Source organism: Rhea americana, unplaced genomic scaffold (assembly GCF_003343005.1).
Source record: "Rhea americana isolate MKP2758 unplaced genomic scaffold, rheAme1 scaffold_361, whole genome shotgun sequence".
In the NCBI taxonomy this organism is placed as follows: Eukaryota; Metazoa; Chordata; class Aves; order Rheiformes; family Rheidae; genus Rhea; species Rhea americana.
This window is the reverse complement of record NW_028186492.1, coordinates 288,386-310,302: the sequence shown is the minus strand read 5'-3', so window position 1 is coordinate 310,302 and position 21,917 is coordinate 288,386. Positions and strand designations below refer to the sequence as shown.

The window sequence follows — 21,917 nt, the reverse complement described above, 5'->3', positions numbered from 1 at the left end:
GGTGGAAAGGGCTTGAGCAGCTGCAACCGCCGTGCGTTTTCTATATGCAAACCGGCCCTGCCAACTGTTTCTAAAGCGCGGCCCGGTTCCGCCGTTTCGGGGTGACTGTGGAGTGACTCCCGCCTCCTGCCCAGCCTCGGCGGCTCCGCGCTTGCTCGCTCTATTTCCTCGCCTCGCGTGCCCGCCGGCAGGCGCTCGGCCTCCGGCGCCTGGTCCGCCTCGTGCCGGCGGGGAGCCGTTGGGTGACGCGTGGGCTCCCGAGGTGTGTGTGGGGGGGAAGCTCGCAAGCGGCGGCGGAGCGCGGGGCCGTCCCGGGCGCCTCAGGACGGCGCCGCCGCCGGGTCAACGGCCGCGAGTTACCGCGGGGCGGGGCCTCAGCGCCTTCCGAGCGCCGCGGCGCCCAATGGGGTGCGCGGGCGGCCGCGGCGCGCGGGGCTTTGAAGTGGCGCGTGGTGGTGGTTGGGGAGGGGGAAGGGGGAGAACATCCGCGCGGCCCCGCCCCCCGCCGCCACGAGCGCTCTAAAGGGGCCCCGCGTGGCGGCGCGCGCGGCAGCCGCCGCTACGCCGCACGGGGGTCGCTGCGCGCCCGCTCCTGAGGTAACCGCGCGTGCGCGAGGGGGCGCCGCCTCCCGGCCTCGCTCGCCGCCGAGGGAGCACAGCCCCTCCGCGGGCTGGATTAACTGCCGAGGAGCAGAAAGCGGGAGGGTTACGAGCTGCCGGGGAAAGCCAGGCTTGTGGCCCGGCGCCTTGGAGCCGCTCCCGCTTAGCCGCCCTCCGGCTTGAGCCAGCTGCCGGCCGTGCGCGGCTTCGGGGCAGCTGTGAGCCTCGATAACGGCCCGTTTCCCCTCAGGGCGTTCCTCCACGTTGGAAACAGCCCTTTCGGTGTGCGGTTTGGGTGTGTGTGGGGGGGTGCGCGGTGGAAACAGCTTTGCTTSAGGATTCGTGTAAACGAGCAAAACGTCTGCTGAGGCTCAGGCTGCTGCTCCTTCACCTTGTTGTGTTACCAGCCGTTTTGATGCTCTCCTTGAGAAATGAGGTTTATGCCACATCTGCCTATTTCCAGCCCTGTACCTCTTTATAGCTAGCCACACGTGGCAGGCATGGTTCAGTTCGTTAGGCTCTTTTAGCAGCAACCTCCGCTGATGCTGTTAAAATCAGTTGTGAGTTGCCCTCTTGCCTCACAGAAAACTTACTATGGGAGGAAAAAAAAAAGATAATTGCTACATGTGACTAGTTGCTTGGTACTAGTGTCACTTGTGTCTCACAAACCAGCTTACCTGCTTTTTCCATTTCTGAATAACGTGTTGCATATGTTGTGGTTGGGCTCTTGTGACCCTCACAGCAAGTTTATATCGTTTGGTAACCTTTCATTTGCTATCTGGAAGCTGTCATGTGAAAATGGAGCACACATCTTTTGGCCAGAGTTGTCTGACTATTCGTATGACTGTGTAGATCTTGGTACGAGTTCTCTAACTTCTCTTCCTACCCCCTCCCCCTAGCAGCATTTGGTGCCCCTATATTTTCAGGACTATCTACGTGTGCTGAATGACACATTTTGTAATGTGTCAAAATTTTGTAAGCTGTTGTTGACTGTCAGATTCAAACAGTGATCATGCTTGAATGTTGAACAGATCAGTTTTGGAGGTTCTCATTCATTGTGAAGTTATGAGCATGTTTGTATGAACTCCAGAAACAACACATTCATGAACAAGGTGGCTTAGCAAATGGAAGCTGAAATATTTTGACCTTACAGTTAAAATAGTAACAAAAAAAAAGAATATTTTGAACTTTCTGTTTTGTTAATGGGCCAGAGCTCTAGGTTAATGAAAAATGCAAGTTAAATGAGGGAGAAGTTCTGTAACTTCCTCCTGTGCTATGAATAGCTATCATAAATTCTGCTCTGTCCAACTTCTCTCTTCCTGTACTGAAGTGCATGCGTTTATGTAGAAATTATTTTTGCTATATCAAGAGCAAGAAAGGCGGGCAAGCTAGAAACGTTAGCAACTGGTTTGAGGGCAATGATATCCTGAGCATGGTTTGCTTCTTGGTAACATGGTAACGAGAGCTGGCTTCCTGCTGGGGAGTTGGTTATGCTTTTCTTTTTCTTTTCTTCAGGACAAGCATAGGCTGCTTCCGTGTTTCTGAGCTGTTAACTTTTGCAAGAAATTACCTCACATATACAAATAGTAAAATAACATTTAGTGACTCAAATGTTTGGTAGTAGAGGCACTACAAACTGAATCTGGCTGAACTTCAAGCAGAGATTAGAACGTCTTGGATGTTGTGGAAGCTGACAGAAACGTAGATGTTGTGTCTCTGGAAATACATTTGTGTGCTTCTGAAGTCATTTTTATTCTATGTTTGAGGGGATTTCCCTTTCACAGGCAAATGAATGCTGATGACATAGTAAAATGAATACCAATTTAGGAAAGAGGAACTTAAAACAGACTTCTGGTGAGCCACATTGCTCGGGAATTCACCTAAAATATCCCAATGTTCTGGAAAAGTAATCTACACAAAATTATGTGAGTAACTAGTTACGCGATGGCTTACGTGGCGGAATAACCGCGTTGCCTGGGTCCTGCCCTGGGCTGATCTCCTAAGCCCTCTAGCGTTCAGTACACACAGGCACTCTGCTCAGGATGGGGAAACTATGGGGTCTAGCCAACAACCTTTTATATTCTGGAAATATCTTACTGTTGGCAGCTTTGCTAAACTAAAAATTCATCTCTGTGAAGTAGCTGCATGGACTCAAATGTTTATCTACAGTCGTGCAGTTCATTCATCCTACTAGGGTTTGGGTTTAATTTTCTTTGTGCTCCTTCTGTGATGTATCAAGGTAAACCCAGAGGGCACCAGAGCATTTTTCAGTACAACCATATGCTCACCCATAGTCAGTGCTCTGTCTAGGAAGAAGATTTTATTGTTTAGGAAATCTATCTTGCTGCCCTTGTATAAATGGAATTTATCTAAAAGAGGGAAAGTAATTTGTTGCTTATCCTCCTTTCACTCATTTAATAATTCCCATATTTAGTAAGTCTTTAAAGAAAACAGTTCCAACTTTAGTGGAAATCTGGAAAGACAGTGGGATAATATGACAAACTCAAAGTTGATCTGCATGGGGAAATCCAGGCAGAATCATAGGTGGTRTCTTTGTGAGTAAAAAGAAAGCAGTGGCAGGAAACAAAGTAAACCTATACTAGCAAGTGTTAAGAGATGACTGATGAACATAAGCAATAACTTGACTTTGAATTGATGCTTTTAGAGTTCTCCATTTGTTTTGAGTAAAGGCACATTCAGAATCTGTTATAAATGAAACCTTCACTTCTGTATTGTTGATTATCGCAAGAGTTTGCATGTAGTCACATTTCTATTTTGTTTTGTAAGTAAAGCTCCAAAACTGTTTCTATGAAATTGTTCACAAACTTCCAGTTCTTTTAGGATATAGCTCTTTTTCTCAAAGTAGAAAAAAAGAACTTTATGTTCAGATGACTTAATGCTGACACACAGACTTCATTAAAAGGGAGGTTTTCTTCCATCAGGTTTTTGTTTAGATGTGTATTTTTATGTTACTGAACAAATGGGATACATTATAGTATGTAGAATCCTCTAGAAGTAGTGTGTGGTGGGGTTAGACCATCCGTGATTCTGCTGAGCTGTACATGATCCTGTAGAGCTGCCATAAAAATTGTGGCCCGGATCTGGCAAGCGTGTGTTTATTTTTGTTATGGCTCATATAGAATAGCTGTGCTTGTAATTAAGCTTCATGGAACAAAAGTGCTAGCTAAATTGCTTAGCAGATCTAATAATAGTAGGAAAATGGGTAGGATTCCATAGATCCTATGGGTAAAACAGGAGGGGAAAGAAAAAAGAAAAAAAGATGTGAGAGTAAAGCGATCTGGAAGCTGAGAGAACATGAATAAGAGTCCAGTTGAGCTAAATGCTCTTGCGTTACTCAGTCTTGGCACAGAGGCATGTGTTTTCTTGGATCCTGCACAACTTGCACCAGCTGCATTGTCAATATTTGGAAAGTTGTGAAACTCTGATCATGTACCATTACTGTAAACTTGCAGCAAGTGAACAAAGAAAGAAGGGAAAGGAAGATGTAGTAATACTTGCTTCTTAAGCTGCTCTTTAATGTGATGATTTAGGCGAAAAGGGGTGGATGTGCTGAGCGTTCTGTAAAGTTGATGGCCTCTGCAAAAGAAGACAAAGTTAAAATTAAAAAGTGGGTGGTTACTGCTAGGAAATAATGTAAAACTGCTAGCAGCTTCCTTTTGTAAAGACAGTGTGTACTTCTAAATGTTGAGATCAGTTATTTTTAAATAGCAAAGTTCTTTGAGCTTCACCCCACTGCATAGTAGATGGAGTGAAAGATGAATAGCCATCAGATTGCAGTACACAGTATTGTTTATCTTTTTTGATTAGAAATGAAAACAGTTACAGAAGCTACTAGGTTCAGCTACTAGGAAATCCTAAGAACTATTCTAAATTGGAGAAAACTTTGTGACATTGTCTTATATATTGGCTTAGCCATTATTAATGTGTAAGTAAAGGACACAGTTGGCAACACAGTTCATTTAACTCTCAGACAACAACCTTTTTACTTCTTTAAGTGGAATGAGTCCAGAGAGTCTCCTTCATGGAAAACTTGACTGACCTTGCATAACACATCTTGTGTAAGTGATTTACTGACTGTTGTACTTTGCAACAGCTGCATTAGTTATAACAACTATGGAGATCTCTCACAATGTGGTATGATCTGTAAACTAGCAGGCTGTTTACCTACCTCAGATTTATAATTGAGGGGAGGAAAAACAACATGGAACGTAGGAACTGTCTGTGCAGTTCACATAGTGTGTAGCACATGGTATCTTGACTCCAGCGTCAAGTCTCTAGCTGTTCGGAAGGGGGGAGGGAATCCCAAAAGACATGAAAGCGTCAGTGTGTTGGTAGACTTCTGTTTCTAATCTGCATTTGTTACAYAGACTCAGTACAGTGAGGGCAGAATACAATTACCATTTTTTTTCTGCTTTGTAGTGTTTTTCTCTCTTGAGTCATCGAGCAGGGGGGACAGACCCACAACCTACTGGCCAAAGTGCTTGTCTGGAAGAAGAGGTGTTGAGTTCAATTTCTTCCTTTGACCAGCATGACTGACCAATCTCTGAGGACGCCCTGCAAGATAGCTGGAGTGAGGACACCWTCACCCTGTCTCTTGAAACTGCTTTCCTGTCCTAACAAGCAGGTGGCAAGAGAAAGGTTATAATTAGTGCAGAGAGAAAAGCTGCTTTCAGGGGCAAGGGAGAGTCTTAAATTCCTTGCTGTCTTTGTGGGGGTTTTGGGGGAGAAATATGTGTAAGGTATTGAGAAAGGGGGTCTTGTGACTAGGACTCTTTCTGTGTAAGAGGTAGTAGTGAAACCTCCAGATAGGTACCATACAGTCTGGTAGCTAGCACAGATCTCCTAGGTGTGGGTTTGAATCCCTTCAGGCAGGGGAGGGAACTAAACCCATGTTTCACAGTTCTGTGTGAGTGTTACTAGCACTAGGTTATTCTGTAGAGATAAGATGCCTTTTCTCCCAGCTGCTTTATTAAAAGGACAGAATAAACCACTCTGGTGTTCCAGTCTAGAATGGGGTTTGGGACAAAGTCTGCTGCATATCTCAGAGCTTCAGAGATGGGATTCCTGCTCTCTCAGCTCCTTATTAATTAAACTTTTCTTGTATGGTGAATTGTAGGCTGTAGCAGCAGATTGTGGTTCAAGCAATATCATGTCTTTTGTGTGGGTAAGGAAACAGGGGTGCATGTGTGTGTGTGCATGCGCTCTCCTGAGCTAGGACCAGGTCAGCATGCTATGGGTTGCAGCTCACCATGATTTTCTCCATCCTTGTCAAGAGACAGAAAGTTGCAGAGTCATTTTCTCTTTCAGCCCCTGCTTAGCAGTGTCTGATTCATTAGAATCATAGAATGGTAAGGTTGGAAGGGACCTCTGGAGATCACCTAGTCCAACCCTCAGTGTAGCCCATAAGGGGATTGAACCCATGACCTTGGCATTAGCAGTACCATGCTCTAACCAAGTGAGCTAAACCTGCCTCCAACAAGATAAGAGATCTTTCCTGTAGCTAATGTCTGTCGTCATTCAGAGAAATACGCTTTTCACATTGCCTGTTTAAATTACTTCTGTCTAACGCAGGTACAAAATAGCAAGCTAAAATCCACTTTTAAAAAAGATGAGATTTGTCTCCAGTCACTTAGAATTTCTTTGAAGCGATAAAAGCGCAACCTGTCAAGTCATAAGCATTAAAGGTCTTCGATGAACATAAACCTTGAACAAAACTGACGTTCAGTTCAGTATTAGAAAATACTTCATTTAGGTGATGAAACCCTGTAATGACCGAATACTGAAACATCCACTGAAAGCAGCTAGGAAGCTGCTGAAAATACGACAGCTGTCGAACACTGATTTTTGCAAAAGCAGATGAAGTCTTCAGAGTGCACAAATGCAGCTGGAGGCAGAGCGGTTCAGCTCTGCAGCAGCCGAGGGCTCCGTCCCTTCGCAGCTGTGGTGGGTGTGTTCCAGGTAGGAAAGAGGAAACCCTCAACCATCCCAGCATGCTTTAAAAACCTCCTTGTACGCCCTGGTGTTGCAGGCGGGAGGCACATGACTAGGGCTTCCTTATAAGGAGCCTGGTGTGGGGTGATGGGCCACTTCCAATTGCAAGGCAGGGAACACATGACATAAGATACTATAGATCTGCCTTGTGGGCGCTAGTTTAAAAATAAAGGATATTACACATCTGTGCTCATCCTGAGAGGCTGCGGAGAGGAGAGACTGCACAAAAGCACAGACGATGCACTGTAAGACTAAACCGAAACTGCAGTGGTTGATTTTTTGGGGGAGGTCTGAAAGCTGAATGATAATTTTGAGGGCAAAAGAGTGTAAAATTTAAATGTTAGCATCACAGTATCTCTTAAAAACTGCAAGTGCCATGCTCATTTTTGGATGTGAGAATGGATTTATAGAATGCTTTTGATTAGGCTTTTCAGGTGATCCAAGCATGATGTTAAGTGCACTTAATCCACTATTAGACTTTACTGTAATTCATGCAAATACAGCAGTGTTGAGTCATATCTGCTTTGAGATTGCCTTGATCAGATAGCTCCATGAATGGAAACCGATTTCACTGTGGCATTTGATCCTATTTTCATTTTAAAAAAARCTATTTTTACAGGGACAACGCTGTGTGAGTCAGAGGCACGTATGGCACTTGCAGAACCAGTCTCCGTGGCTTATCTTAATTCGGATGCTCAAGGGAAATGTGAGGTGTCGTTGGATGATGTACTCATCAACTCTTCACCTAGGTTTGTCTAATTTAAGATTTTGTTTTCTCTGGGGCAACTGTATGTATAGGATATAGTTTTTATTTGAGAATGTTTATTTAGATTAATTGGGGCGTTAAGATTTTTTGGAAGAAATTGCAAACATTTGGTACTACTTTCAAAATTTGAAAGTTGGATCTACAATCTAGCTATCTCAAAAGGAGAAGAGGAACAGAATTATATTTGCTGTACGCAGTTACTAGAGCCCAGAGCTTGGCTTTTGAAATAAAGTATTCATTTACTATATACTTAAAGCATAGGAATGGTAGAATATTTTGCATAGTCAAAAAGATCACCTCTCATAAAGGAACTTTGTAAAATCTACTTAATTGGGAAGGTACTTCTAAAATACTTAGAATACATAACAGGTAAGCACATTTGTTTGAAATGTTGCTGTGCTCTAATCAGATAGAGGTGTGCCTTTGGTGGAGATAGCTTATTTGCAGTACATATGTTGATATTTATCAGCCTAGGCAGTGTGTTAGTCCATCTGTAAATCTAAATAGCCTCTTACTAAAGAGCAGATTAATAGTTAAGGGTCTAAATCTTACCACAACATAATGGGGTGTAGCTGACAGACTTCCAAGACAGTCTTTATCTATTTTTTCAAGCAATATTTGAATTGCATATAGTGATGGGGGGGGGAAAGGACAGCTTTTGATTCACTGTAAGAGAAATAGCTGAGAAATTTTTCTGCTTATTTTACTGGGTCGCTTGCATGCTCTGATTATAAAAGCAGGTGGTGAAATGATGCAAAACTATTGCAGCTGAAGATTAATCTGCTCTGAAAAACATTCTCAGTAATGACAAGGAAATGCAGGGTAAGAATGATCTAGTAACCCCTTTGCAGGAATAATACAAAAAAAAATCTGATTTACTTCTCTTGAATTTCTAGCTTACAGATTAGATCAGAGAGGCAATTCTGCTTTTGGACAGTACACAGGACTAGCCATGTCCAACTTAATTGTTCTCTTCTTTTTGCCTTAAATCCTGTGATATCGATGTTCGAAGCAATTATAGCTTACCATCCCCTAGATATTCAGAGAAAATACAATAGGGGCGGTTTAGTTCTTTGTGCTGAGTTCACATAGTACCTTGTACTGATTTGTCTTTTTGATTTAGTAGAAAGGGAGGAAACTGTGAGTTTAGGTGGAATCCTGTCAGAATTAGAGTGAGGATTTTGCATGGAACCAGTTCTGCCCCATGCCAAAGAGGCACTTGCCTATTTGCCAGTATGTTCTGATAATGCCAGACAGAGATAACAGGACTTATTTTCGTCGCAGAACTGCCCCTGTAGAAATACGAGGATGTACACAGGCTTGGGTAAGTTGGTGGGCAGATGTCTGTGATGTCATGAGACCCTGGTGCATTCCAGAAGACCACGGCTTTTCCAGACCCCGGGGTGGGGACACCGGGAGGTGCTCTCCTCCCTGAAATCGGAGGGTCGGTACTTAAAAGGGCAACTTCTCACCAAAAATTGCAATGGGGAAGACTAAATACCTAGCATTGATGTGAAGAAACAAACACCTTCATGACAGCCTGGAGCAAAAGACTCCTGGAAGGACTGCTCAGCAAGGCAAGATGGAACTTTTGGTTTTTGGGAGATATAATTTTGGGTAGACTAAAACTTGTGCCTTCATCTGACCACTAAGGTCCAAGCAGGGTATTAGCCCAAGGTATGGAAACAAGTGTCACCTTTCTGTTAGTCAGAGGGTTGGAGGTGTCATCGTAGGGAGCAGAGCACAAAGAATCAAGTAGCAAATCTCACAGGAACTAGCATGCAACTTGCAGTCAGAAGAGTGGGACATATGACTTGATTATTCCATATCCTCATTACTTATGGGTTTGACAAAGTTCTTTTATCTGGAAAGGGAAAGAGGAGGAGCTGTGGTCCACAAAAGCCAGCACGTGGCCTTTTACCAGATCTTGCAAGGTTGAAAACAAAAGGTGTAACTGTTAAATTGTTAACTGGTATATTGGTACAAGTTCCTTGTGATAAGCATGGTTGAAGACAAGGAAAATACATGAGACTGGTGGGGTCTGATGGAGTGACGTTTTAGGAATACCTGTGAAAAGAGGATTTCCTGCTAAAACAATTTCCTGCTCTTCAGCTGGCCTAGTCTTCTGCAGGAAATGTTTGGGGGCTCTCCCAGAGGGTTACTAATGATTATACTGCATAGGAATAAGGTTGCTGGGGACTGCTCCCTTTATTAGACTCGCATGTTGCAGAGAAAAGCACCAGATCTGCATGCCCCTTCCATCCCTCTCTTTCTCATTGCTGTGGACTCTTTGTTTCAGGCACATACAGCAGAACTGTGATGTTAAATTCTGTCTGCTTTCTGGATGTCATGTTTATGGATTCTTCTGCAGCTTGTCTGAAAGGATAGTTACAATTAGGACAACATGCATGGGTGTATAAAAACAATGCAGGCAAAGCTTGTGGGCTTTTTGAGATGGGGCTGTAACATTGCTATCCATGCAAACTGAGCTAGTAAAGGAATAATAAAGCCAATTACAGAAGATCAGGAACCACTAATCCTTGTTTGACATCCAAGGATTAACATAACTAAATGATAAAGTTCTCTGAAATGACCATTGAACAATGTGAATGAACTTGTGTTGTTTTGCAGTCTGTCCAGTACTAATTGCTTTTGCCTTTCAGAATTGTTGAGGTCCACAGTGCTGAGACAGTTGAAGACACTAAAACAGAGGGATCTCAGATGGACATGTTCCGTTGCAAAGGTAAACAGAAAGAAATTTTAATTACTGTATGTGGCTAGAATTATTACTTAAATGAGAGGGAGAAATTTATTCTTCCACAATGGAATATGATTTTCAAAATTGCAAGACAGTCTCTCCAGAAACTTCTTGAACTTAGACTATGAAGCACTGATGATTACTTCAAGGAATAAAATAGGTAGTGTCACTGCCTAATGCATATATACCAATATTCATATGTTTAAATCATTTCCCTCCTCTCCCCCCCCCCCAAAAAAAAAAAAAAAAAGAGAGAAAGTAAGTACAGTATATCTGACCATTGCAAGAAGCTGCCACAGTTACCTGCACAAGAGCTTTAGGGTAGAACAGGGTCATCCTGTTAAGTAGATTAAAGCAAGAGGTAAATGCAAAGGGAAACGCAAGAAAATTTTGAATGTACTTTTGAGGCTTCATTTGTTAGTCTAAAATAATGGGAGTCATTTGGCAAACTTGACAAGAAATAACTCATAAGAAAGGTGCATACTAGCATTTGCTTTCATATGTTTGACACATGCACACACATTTCTATTATGGCAGCAAGCAATTTCTAAATACAAGATGCTGAACACTTTTCTTTCAAAACAGTGTTTGCACCTCCTACCCCCTGTCTGTGGACAACACGACGAGATGGTGAAGTCAAACTGAGGATGGAAGAACAAGGCATAGGCAGTGAGGAACCTAAGACAATTCCTGAGCTCTTTGACGAAGCAGTTAGAAAATATGGTGATGATTATGCCCTTGCATACAAAAAGGATGGCCATTGGATGAAGTTATCGTATAAAATGTACTATGGTGAATGCTGGACTGCAGCAAAAAGCTTTCTGAAGGTAAACTATTGTTGAATTCCCCTCCTTTGTCACCTTCAATCAATTTGCTAGAATGACTGTAGTCAAATTTATTTTAATTCTGCAAATTCCCTGGGTGTAGCAGAGCCTTGAAGTGACAGGGAGATACCTGAAAATGCCATAAACATCTTTGTAACTATCACAATGTTTTTGTTTAAATTCTTACAAGCTGCTTCCTCATTCAACTAAATGAATGTAAGTGTGAAAATATTAAAGGGGAGGTGTTGGATTCATTTGACAAACCTGGACAAAGTCCCTTGTGAGGCATGTAAATTTTAATCTTTCCAGGAAAAAACTTCAAGGGATGCATATGAATTCAACTTAAATGTCAAAGCTGGTGGAGCCTTTTGGCTGTACTGTTCAGTGTTAAGCCACTCAGAAGGGGAAAGAAACAACTGTTCCATGCATTTCCTGTTACTGTTACATTTTTTTCCTCCTATTGTGGGACCTTCCAGTGTACATAATTCTGTTTTTCCACTACAGAGAGCAGAGAGAACAGTTCAGGTGACTGGACTTCAATGTTTGGAATTTCATAGCAAAATGCCTTTGACTGTCATTGGAGCTTTTTGTTCTTGACATTAATAATGTTTGACATATCTAACCTGTATTAAATGACTGTATCTCTCAGTAGGTGTTTTCTAGTTTAGCTCTTAACTTCTCCTTCTCAGCCCAAGACAGCAAAGGGAACTGATAACTAGCTAGATTGCAGCTTTATAATATTGTTTGTACTAGTAAGCTAGGCATACTGAATGCAGACCTACGCAAATTTTTTTTCCCTGCCTACTGATAAAGTAGGACAGTGTCTGATGTCAAATTTAACTGACTCCATGTTAAGTCTTGGAGTTTCTTTTTCAATATGAATTACCCCATCTAATAGCATGAACTTTTCTCTTGACATTGTGCTCACAGCAAAGGTCTGTCAATTAATTCTAAGTATTCTTCAGTGGGAAAACAAGATTGCTGTAATCTCATCTCTTGTTTACAGTTGGGACTAGAGCGTTTCCATGGAGTATGCATCTTGGGATTTAATTCTCCGGAGTGGTTTATTGCTGACATTGGAGCGATCTTTGCAGGGTAAGAATGAATATTCTCTCTTGACATGCACTGAACTTTAGCTTTCAGATAGTAATTTCCGTATTACGTGAGAAGCTGTTTTTGATTAAAACTGTAAAAACACTGCTGCTTAATTTGAATTTAGTAAGGCTAGCTAAAGCGTAAACCGTCATTTTACTTGATTATGAATTAATGAGACTAAAAATCAATTTTTAGCCATATACTTCTCTCAAAACAAGCTGAACAGTAGGTTAATCCAAAAGCTTGCTTATCTGCATTAAAAATGTGATGATGGGAAAGGCTAGAGATTCCTATTACTGAATTTTGGTAGCTTTTTTCCATCTGAGACACCTTGGCCCCTTACACTATTTTGACATTTCCCATGCCCCTGAACAGAGCCTTTCTTCTTTAAACTAAGCCTTCTACTTCCTGTTGTTCTGTTTTATGGAATATTCTTCCTAAAGTTTTTCCTCCGTTAAATTTTAAAATGGGCTGATTCTTTGTCAATTGCTCTACTTACCTGCTAATTTTGTATTTTGCTATGTTTTGTTTTTGTAGTGGACTTGCTGTTGGTATCTACACTACAAGCTCTCCTGAGGCCTGTCATTACATAGCAGAGAACTGTAGCGCTAACATCATCGTTGTGGAAAACAATAAACAGCTGCAGAAAATCTTAGAAGTAAATACACTTGTTAAAATGGTTGGAGGCTACAGCATCCTTACCTGACAGATGTGGGAGGGTAAAGATACCTGTGGGAAATGCTGTATCTGAAAGCAAAGGTGAACTGATCAAGCCTACTTTGTGTGTTCCCTGTTCAAAGCCAGATGAGCCTGTGTTCCCTGTTCAAAGCCAGATGAGCCGTCACTGGTGCTATCTCTCACTAGAAGTGAGATGATCGTTCTACAGTATAGCAAAGCCTCAAGCTTAAAATATCACAAACCAAAATGAACAATTGAAAATCCCTTAGGTTATGTGTCAACATCTCAGTCCAAATGATTACTGTCTCTGAAACTTCCCTTTCTTCTTTCAGTAACACAGACAAGATTCTCTTAACTTTGCTTAAAACGGCAAGTAACAGTAGCGTATTCCATTGTGTAGATAGTTGCATGTCCACTAGTGGGTTATTTAGAGTAAATCCTGCTTGTTCTTTTTAAGCGTTTCTGATGACTCTCCATTCTTAACATAGATTGAGCATAAACTACCTCTTCTGAAAGCTATTATCATGTATGGGGAAAAGCCAAGGGAGAAGAGACCAAACCTGTATTCTGTAAGTACTGACCATCTTAATGGCTTGTAAAGATTGGCAGTGTTTAGCCTGATGGGTTATAAGCAACCATCCCTTCCATGAGACTGTCATAATCTGAGTTCCTGTTGATTTTGGTGAGGGATCACTTGCCTGGTGGTGGGTCTTCCCTGTTGTTCAAACCGTGACAGTTCCTGTTGGAAGGGAAGGGTGCTGGTGTACTGACCTCTGCTAGGCCGTGTGAGGTCCCAGAGGTATTTCTGCTTGGCACTCTCAATAGAAACCAAGGTTGCTACAGTGCAGTGTGCCTGCAGAAGACGAGTGTTTCAAATGTATTTTTCTACATTTGAGAATAGTATATTCAAAAATAAGATTTTACGTTCCTATGGACAACAGTACTCTTTTCCTGTTGGCACTAGTTTGTAGGTTTTTACCTTGAGTGTACAAAAATTGCCCCCTATAGAATCATCCTCTCCCACTGAAGTGCAACTGCAGTATTGCTACACCTAAGCTTCTGAAATTATTCTATTTCAATATATATATAGTACTCTAAGGTACAAGTAAAACTACAAGAAGTAATTGCTACAGAACTAGGAAGCTTCTTCAGGGTAGATATCTCTCCTTTTCTGTTTCCTTCCATGCTCCTATGGCAGCCAGAAAATAGCATGGTACTAATACTGCATCTTTCACAACCTCTTACAAAGTCTACCAGACCTGTTTGTACTGACTTTGGACATAGAATTTTAGAGTTTTATGCATCAATGGCTTTGTGATTAGATTTCTTGTCATTCTAATAACCTGAATAAGTTTCCTTCTCTTCATGTGTAGCAAAGGGTTTAATTTCATATGTGAAAGCCTACAAAATGATCAAGCTCTTCTCTTTCGTATACAGTGGGAGGAGTTCATGGACATTGCCGATCATGTTATAGATAATCCTCTCATGGATGTCGTTGAGTCACTGAAGCCTAACCAGTGCTGCACACTAATATATACCTCAGGAACAACTGGACAGCCAAAGGGAGTAATGCTCAGTCATGACAATGCAAGTATCCTTGTCTTGTTCTCAGATGCGTGTTCCAAGAACCGTGCACTTGGGGGAGAGGGGTACAGGAGGAGGTAAAGTAGAGATCAGCTTAAGGGCATACCTGATTTTAAAATCACAAGGAGTTTTAGACTTGCTTTGTGAACTGCATGGTCTGTATTGTACCTGCTCAGAATAGCTGTCACTTAATACTAATTGGGTCTTTTCGTTACAGTTGACATGGACTGCAGCAGCAGCAGGGCGTTTCATACAACTCTCAGATGCTACAAAAAAGCAAGAATTGGTGGTCAGCTATCTGCCCCTCAGTCACATTGCTGCACAGATGATAGATATTTGGTTGCCATTAACTTTTGGAGCACAAGTTTTCTTTGCTCAACCAGATGCACTAAAGGTAAAATAGAAGATAATAAAAAACCTGTACCCATACACTTGTTTGGGGATGGATGCTTTAAAACAAACTTAGTTGACTTAACATGGGTTTTGGAATCGTAAGATTAACTTAGTTTATTTGCATAGTGGCAGATTGCTCCTATTTAAGGGTCTGTTGGTTTGAAGAGCGTTGCATGGTTGACCTTTGCTTTTTGACTTTGTATTACAAGCTAGGATGAGCTGACCAAGCACTTCACAACTAGGAGCTTCTTGCTATCTCACCTGACATTAGTTTTCTGCTTTAATGGCATGGTTGAGCAATGAGTTTGTATTTGCTCTATCCATATTGCAAAATGCTACCACAATTAAATCTATGTCCTGGGAAGAGAACTACGAGATTCTTGCCTTGATGCTGTGTCAGCATGGGCATTGAAAACGTTGACCCTTCCTCTCTCTCCAAAACCTCTCTGGTGCTTCAGTATCTCTGGGGTTCCTTACTCTTGGGGAGCATGGCAAGATGAGGGCTGGTATTAGCTGATGATGCTTTGCATTCAGCTGTGGTGGCATTTCTGTTCAAAACTGGAGTGATTCATAAAAACTGATGGCAGAGTCCTAGGCCTCAGCTAGTGACCTGTGCTAACCTGAGGTCCGTACAAAAGTGGTTCTGAAAGCTGTATTAAATTCTACTTCACTTAGGGCACTTTGATAGACACCCTGCGGGAGGTGAGGCCAACTGCCTTTTTGGGAGTTCCTCGTGTCTGGGAAAAAATGGAAGAAAAAATGAAATGTGTAGGCGCAAAATCATCTGCACTCAAAAGAAAAGTGGCATCATGGGCCAAGGAAGTCGGGTTGCAGACAAACCTGAAACAGATGAACGGGTAATTACAATCTGCATTTAAAGGGCATTATGAATCTTAGGAGAACTCTAGTATAAACAGATCAGAATTTGTATTGCATGTGATGGGCCAGGACTATAATAAATAATGGATAATAAAACCCAAAGTTGTTGGTGGTAACAAGCCTCAGAGCTTGCTTGGTAGAGGGAGGAGGATTTTTTTTGTTGTTGTTTTTTAAACTGAATAAACTAAAATTGGAGGAGGAGGAGGAGAAGAGGAGTGGGGAGAAGTTTCACTTTTTGTCTGAGATCCTATAGTGATTTTTCTTTTACAGAAATACTGAAGTCCCGGTGAACTTCCGCTTAGCCAGGCACTTGGTATATAAGAAAGTTCGAAAGGCTCTTGGACTGGATCGGTGCACAAAGTGCTACACAGGAGCTGCCCCAATTACCAAAGAGACACTAGAATTTTTTCTGAGTCTGAACATTCCTGTGTATGAGCTATACGGCATGAGTGAGAGCTCTGGGCCTCACACAATCTCTCTGCCTCATGCATTCAAGCTTAGCAGGTAAATATCCTTTTATGGGTAGGGTACTGTTGATAGGGAGCAACAGAGCTGCTTTAAGGTTTCTCTTGCATGACTTGTCTCACCTGATGCAGTTCAACTCCTTCAGCTTGCCCTAGAGCCTTGTTGCTGGTTTAAAAAAAAAGAACTAGGGAGCCAGTTGTTTTGGCCACATATAGGAGATAAAGAGGTTTGCCAAGGACAACAGCAGTGCTACTTAAATTTAATTGGCCTGGGCTCTTTAGGAACTGAGGAGGAAGCAGGGGATTTATGGGAAGAAAGAAGAATTAGTAACTCTAGCCTATAATCCACCTTAACATCAGATTAATAAAGATCGTGAACAAAATGCTGTTGCTTTGAATGGCTTGTTCAGTCCCCAAGTGTTTAGTCTATAGAGTAAATACCACCATCAGTAACAGTTTGCTATCAAGGACATAAATCTTCTAATTCAAAGCCTCAGGTGTTCAAGAACAATATGTGGAAAACACCAGGTGTGTGAAGCACTGATCTCTGCAATAACAACTTTTTTTGTAGTTTCTATTACATAAGCAGATGTATTTTAAGTTTATAAAGTCCCTGCTGAAGCAGTTGTGATAAAAAGCTGCCTGGCTTTGTTCGAACACTTTACCCTGAGTGGGTGCTGCTATAATCTTACTCTGCTGTTTAGCTATTGCATTTGAAAAAAATAGTTGTGTTTGTGTTCTCTTTGTTTAAGCTGTGGAAAGGAAATTACAGGCTGCCGGACACTGATTCATAAGCCAGATGGTGAGGGCAATGGGGAGATCTGCTTCTCAGGAAGACATGTCTTTATGGGCTATCTGAACATGGAAGGAAAAACCAGAGAGGCCATCGATAAAGATGGCTGGCTGCATTCAGGTGACCTTGGCAAGCATGATAAAGATGGATTCCTCTACATCACTGGCAGAATTAAAGGTAATGCATCCCCTCGCTTCTGTGCTCTTGTCTTGAGGTTATGCAGTACCATGATACAATATGTCACATCAAGCCAATTAAGTGGGTCTGTGTCATGGCTTGCACAGGAGAATGTTTAAAGAATGCTTCTCCCACTGAAGCTTTCAATATGAATATGCCTGCAGTGTGTGTACATAGTGTGTTACCAGAGAAGGGAGGTGACCTCTGAACCAAAGAGTGAGCTTGTAGAGGAAGAAGAAATCCTCTGATTTCAGAAGCTGTAGTTAGTGCATCATTGGCTTGTTCTGCAGTGCTGGACCTGTCCAGGTCTGACTGCGTGGACTGCTAACTCCATCCAGTTTCAGCTAGGTTCGCTAGTTAAGCTGTTGTTTTCTGTTAAAGGTTAACTTTGTTGTGAAAATGGCTTGCTGCAAAGCAATTCTTGAGAGCAGCCTGAGTGTCCAACACTTTGACCAACACTAAACAAATCCAACTTCACATAAGACTCCAATCATTAAAAAGAGATAAACAGTTGTGGGGAGGGGACCCCTTAAGAATTCTATAAAAGACAGCCAGGGAAGGCAGGTTCACCTGTGCTCTGTACCGCACAGTATATGCAGCTTCTAAAACTTTCTGTTCTGACACAGCAAAGTTTTGACTTAAACGTTTCTGAGCAACTTGGGTATCAACTTGCATGTCTTCTCTAAGATGACTGTCTATGGCAGAGTACTCAGGTGCTGGTGCTCCTACTCTAAACTTCATGTTTTCAGACTACAGACATTAAAGCAGCTTTTGACGTGGTGTTTACTTGCCTCGGTCTTGTCTCTCTTAGCCTGACAAAAGTCCTTTTGCTTGACTACTTTACAAGAATGTTGGGACATTGCAAGACTCACAATTTGCTCTGCGTAGACAAAGTGTTATAAAGTAGCTTTGGCTTATGAAGGAGGGAAGGGGGAAGCTCTAGGCATTAATCAAGATTTGACTGTCTTCCAGAGCTCATCATCACTGCCGGAGGTGAGAACATTCCTCCTGTTCCGATTGAGGATGCTGTAAAAGAGGCCATTCCCATCATTAGCAACGCTATGTTGGTTGGAGACAAAGCAAAATTCCTTGCTATGCTTCTRACGCTAAAGGTAGGATTGTTTCTGCCTGTTTAAAATAATGGAAAGTTGGATGGGGAATCTACCATGGGACAGGGCTGAAATGACGTAGATTATTTTGCATGTGTTTAGTCCTAGTGGGAAGGAGAACTATTGAATGTTCTACAGTATCTTACTCTTCTAGAAACCTGAGGCATCATGGAGCATGACTTGCTTTAGCTGAGTTGCAAACACCAGTTGTAACAATGCAGGAAAATGAGTATTTGTCATCTGATCAGATGAGATTCTTTTGCTGTTCAGGGCAACCATTTTTCTCTGTACCATATAGGACAGAAAATGGAAAGAAACAGAAGCAAAAGATAAAAATAGACTGATGAAGAAACCCTTCTACTTTTCTTACCTGTTTTTCAGTATGTCCCAGATTAGTCCAGAAGGTAACAAGCTGTCAAGTGATTTCTTTTTAACATTCTGACTTTAAAATCTATAGTGATACATACATGGTGGCCTATGCTGATGCTCCTGCCTAGGATAGGAGAGTCCCTGCAGGCCTGTGATTTTTAGGACACTGGTAACTGTGTCTCACTGAGACCTTGACTGCCACCCTCCTTCCCCTTGCAGAAGAGGCACTGAGCCAGGCCCTAGGGCTGCTTGGGTTGCATTCGTCTTCAGTCAGGTGCTGCATGTGTCCGTTTCCAACGGCCTGTTGTGCTGCTGTGGGATGTAGTAAAGCAAAGCAGTGGACCAGGAAAAGGGGGATAGCGCAAGAAGATTTTGGAAGGGCTGTCCTCTACCACACTTGCTCCTTAATACTGTACATAGATATTGAGCATGTGGAGAGCTGATGGTGTTTAATTTGCATTTTGCCTCAGTTTGTTTTCACTTGAAGCAGTGGTTTGCATAAAGCTTACGAAAACTAGCGTTCGGTTAATTGTACAACTGGTACTAGGGTGGGGAAGGAGATAAAGCAGCTTCCCACGGCTGAAAAGCTTAGAGTATAGGAGGAGTCAAGTGTTTAGTAATACTGAAGTTACCTGTTTTAACTTGTCTTTGTAGTGCCAAGTAAAGGAAGAAACTGGAGAGCCAGGAGATGACCTCACTCCAGAAGCTATCGAATACTGCCACAAACTGGGCAGCAAGGCTACCAAAGTCTCTGAAATCATAAGCAGCAAAGACCAAGCTATCTACGCAGCTATCCAGAAGGGAATTTCAGCAGTCAACGAGAGAGCAGTCTCAAATGCTCAGAAAGTCCAGAAATGGGTCCTTCTGGAAAAAGACTTCTCGCTCTTTGGGGGAGAGCTCGGTGAGTGGTGGCACATTTAGGCTTACCCACATCATTCCTTTCCTTGGATGCCAGGTGACACAACCAGAGCCTCCAATATGCAAACCCACCCAAGGCCTTTCCTCTCTGTTGTTCTACCATGTCATAAGTGTTTTCTAAATTTATTTATTTTTATTTTTTAATGCATTTTATAATTCCTTGCTGTCAAACAGTTAAACTTTGGGAAATGGAGGCCCTTGCAGAAGGGTAGGGTAGCACAAGGCAATGTCAGCCATCATGGCCTTGCAAAAGCACTGGTAGCTGGCCAAAAGCATTTGATGTAGCTCACCACTGTTTTTCTTGTATAGCAGAGCTGGAGAAGGAGTTTCTGTGCCAGCAGGGTGGAATGGATTATACTGTGTTTCCTAATTCTGTGAGGCAGCAACAACCTGCCTGGTGGTGCTGAGCATTGCTTATGATTTGGTTTTTGCCTCGACCATTGCTTGGATGGTTGTGCTGCTTCGAAGCCACAGGGGAAGGAAGGGTGCTTTTATTAATCACAAAGAGCAATACAGAAGTCAGCTTCTGTTTGTGCAGTCTGAATCTATCTCTAGGCTCATTTCAGTCTAATATTGATCTGTGTCTCAAAATGACACCATCTGCGGAAACCGTCCTGTTTAAAACCCTGTGTTGTGTTTCCTTCCCCACAGGACCAACCATGAAACTGAAGAGAGCAGTGGTGGCGCAGAAGTATAAAGACCAAATCAATCAGTTTTACACTGATGCAGATACACCAACCACAACAGGAARTGCTGTTCAGAAGTAAGACAGAGGCTCTGTAACTTGGTACGAAACTCCTCCTCGCTGTGTAAGCAAGCGCGCTATCGGCATGGACTCTTAATGAAGGATTAAGTGGGTTTTGCTGAAATAAATGAGGCTCRGTCATCACGCAGCCCCTTGAGTCGCTTAATAACTGTATAACTTCTGGCCCTCTTACTGCAGTACGCTGAATATGTTTAAGTGCTCAGTGTTTTCTTTTATGTATGTTCTAATGCTGAGATATTTATAAATATCTTTGCATCGTATTTTCTTTCCTTTTTATAAGGACAAAATCTTTGCAGAATAGCTCCTGTGGCAATCAATTATTTATCTTATAAAAACCATGGCATATATTGTGTTTTAACCAAAGTTTTCTTTCAGTAAGCTGAATGTAAAACAAACAAACAGCAGTTTTCTAGCTGAGGGGGAAAGGCAGGGTTTTGTTTTGTTTTGAAACAGGAGTGTACACTTTTCCTCTAGATGCATGTATAATTGCATGCTGATGACATCCAAACTATCTTCTGCACAAACTGTCTTCTGTCAGACAAGAAACACATGCTGTATAGCTATACGCAGAGGATAAGTATATATAAAACCTGGGGTTTACGAGGTCTGTCTGTGTAGTTCTTAAGCCTCAAGTCTAGCTTGTTGAGTTGCAAAAGCCATAAATTACATTGTTAAGATAATATACRTGGCCTGTGTTGTGAGAAGCATTCCACAAAGGGACAATTTCTAAGGCTGTACAATGTGTGTGAAATTTGTCTGTGGTCTCACGATCATAGAAGCTTTGTCTAGAACTTCCTGAAACAGGTAAAACTCCAGATCTTTTGTGGGTGGGGGGGATAGACTGAGGTTTGATACGTGCATGTGTAGCTAGGAGACAGCAGTGGGAAGTAAGTTGCTCAAAGGGTGATTCACTTGCAGAATTGTGACCAACCGCTCCAGAAAATGTAAAGCGCCTTTACATTTAAATAATTAAATGTAAATTTGGAAAGCTGCCTACAAAGTGTGTGATATAACTCCTGAAGGTCTTCTAAATCATTCTGCAAGGCATATTAGAGCAGAGCAAGTATTCTGATCTGCCTAAGATGTGAAGCAAATAAGCTGTTTTACAAGCAATGCTTCATTTCAAACTAGAAATCATCAATCTTAGTACAATAAAATTGGAACGGTTGTACCCTGGTTTTGCATAATGTTTCACACCCTTAAGCTGTCAGGTGTGGTTGTAGCTGTTACGTACCTACTGTGTATCAGAACCTTGCTAGGCTGGCTGCTGACAGTACCTGGACCTGGGCACCTTAAGGAGCTTTTTAGGCCTAGAATTTTGCATCTKATCTAGGCTTAAAACTAGGCTTGAAACCTGAAGAGCAAACAGCTAAGGGAAATGGCTGCTTGCTCATGTGCCTCTAGCACTTYGCAGGAGAGGATGGTTAATGCACTATTACCGCCACTGCTGATCTTGTGCAACTGTGTTCTCAGCTGGATGAATTTGAAGCATGTCTAATGCCTAATAAATAGTTGGAAAACTCTTGCTTTTGTGTCTCTTACTACTTCAGTAATTCCTGCAAAATAACTCCGGGCTAAGAGTTGAGCTCAGAGTCCAGGGTGATACACCTTGATGAGCAGGAAAATGGTTAACTTTGCCTTATTACAGCCATCTGAAAAAGGAAACTTGGAGACAGAGCTGACTTGGTAATTATCAACAAGGTTAAAGATATTCCCCTCAGCAGCAGAGGGA

At 42.2% G+C, this 21,917-nt stretch overlaps 1 protein-coding gene across 2 annotated transcripts; it reads left to right on the top strand.

Annotated features, from left to right (window-relative positions):
- The first annotated feature begins 569 nt into the window (after positions 1-569).
- On the top strand, positions 570-21,710 carry ACSBG2 (acyl-CoA synthetase bubblegum family member 2). Of its 2 annotated transcripts, none has more exons than XM_085312379.1 (15): positions 570-597; positions 7,232-7,361; positions 10,042-10,121; positions 10,722-10,963; positions 11,967-12,055; positions 12,593-12,713; positions 13,222-13,302; positions 14,171-14,320; positions 14,535-14,711; positions 15,386-15,567; positions 15,860-16,093; positions 16,806-17,023; positions 17,996-18,135; positions 19,156-19,402; positions 20,071-21,710. In XM_085312379.1, the coding sequence occupies exons 2-15, from the start codon at positions 7,261-7,263 to the stop codon at positions 20,184-20,186; spliced, it is 2,178 nt and encodes a 725-aa protein (XP_085168505.1). In that variant the 5' UTR covers positions 570-597; positions 7,232-7,260; the 3' UTR covers positions 20,187-21,710. The 2 variants fall into 2 exon arrangements, with proteins under 2 accessions (XP_085168505.1, XP_085168504.1); XM_085312378.1 differs by lacking the exon at positions 570-597 and adding an exon at positions 6,702-6,857.
- Positions 21,711-21,917: the final 207 nt, after the last annotated feature.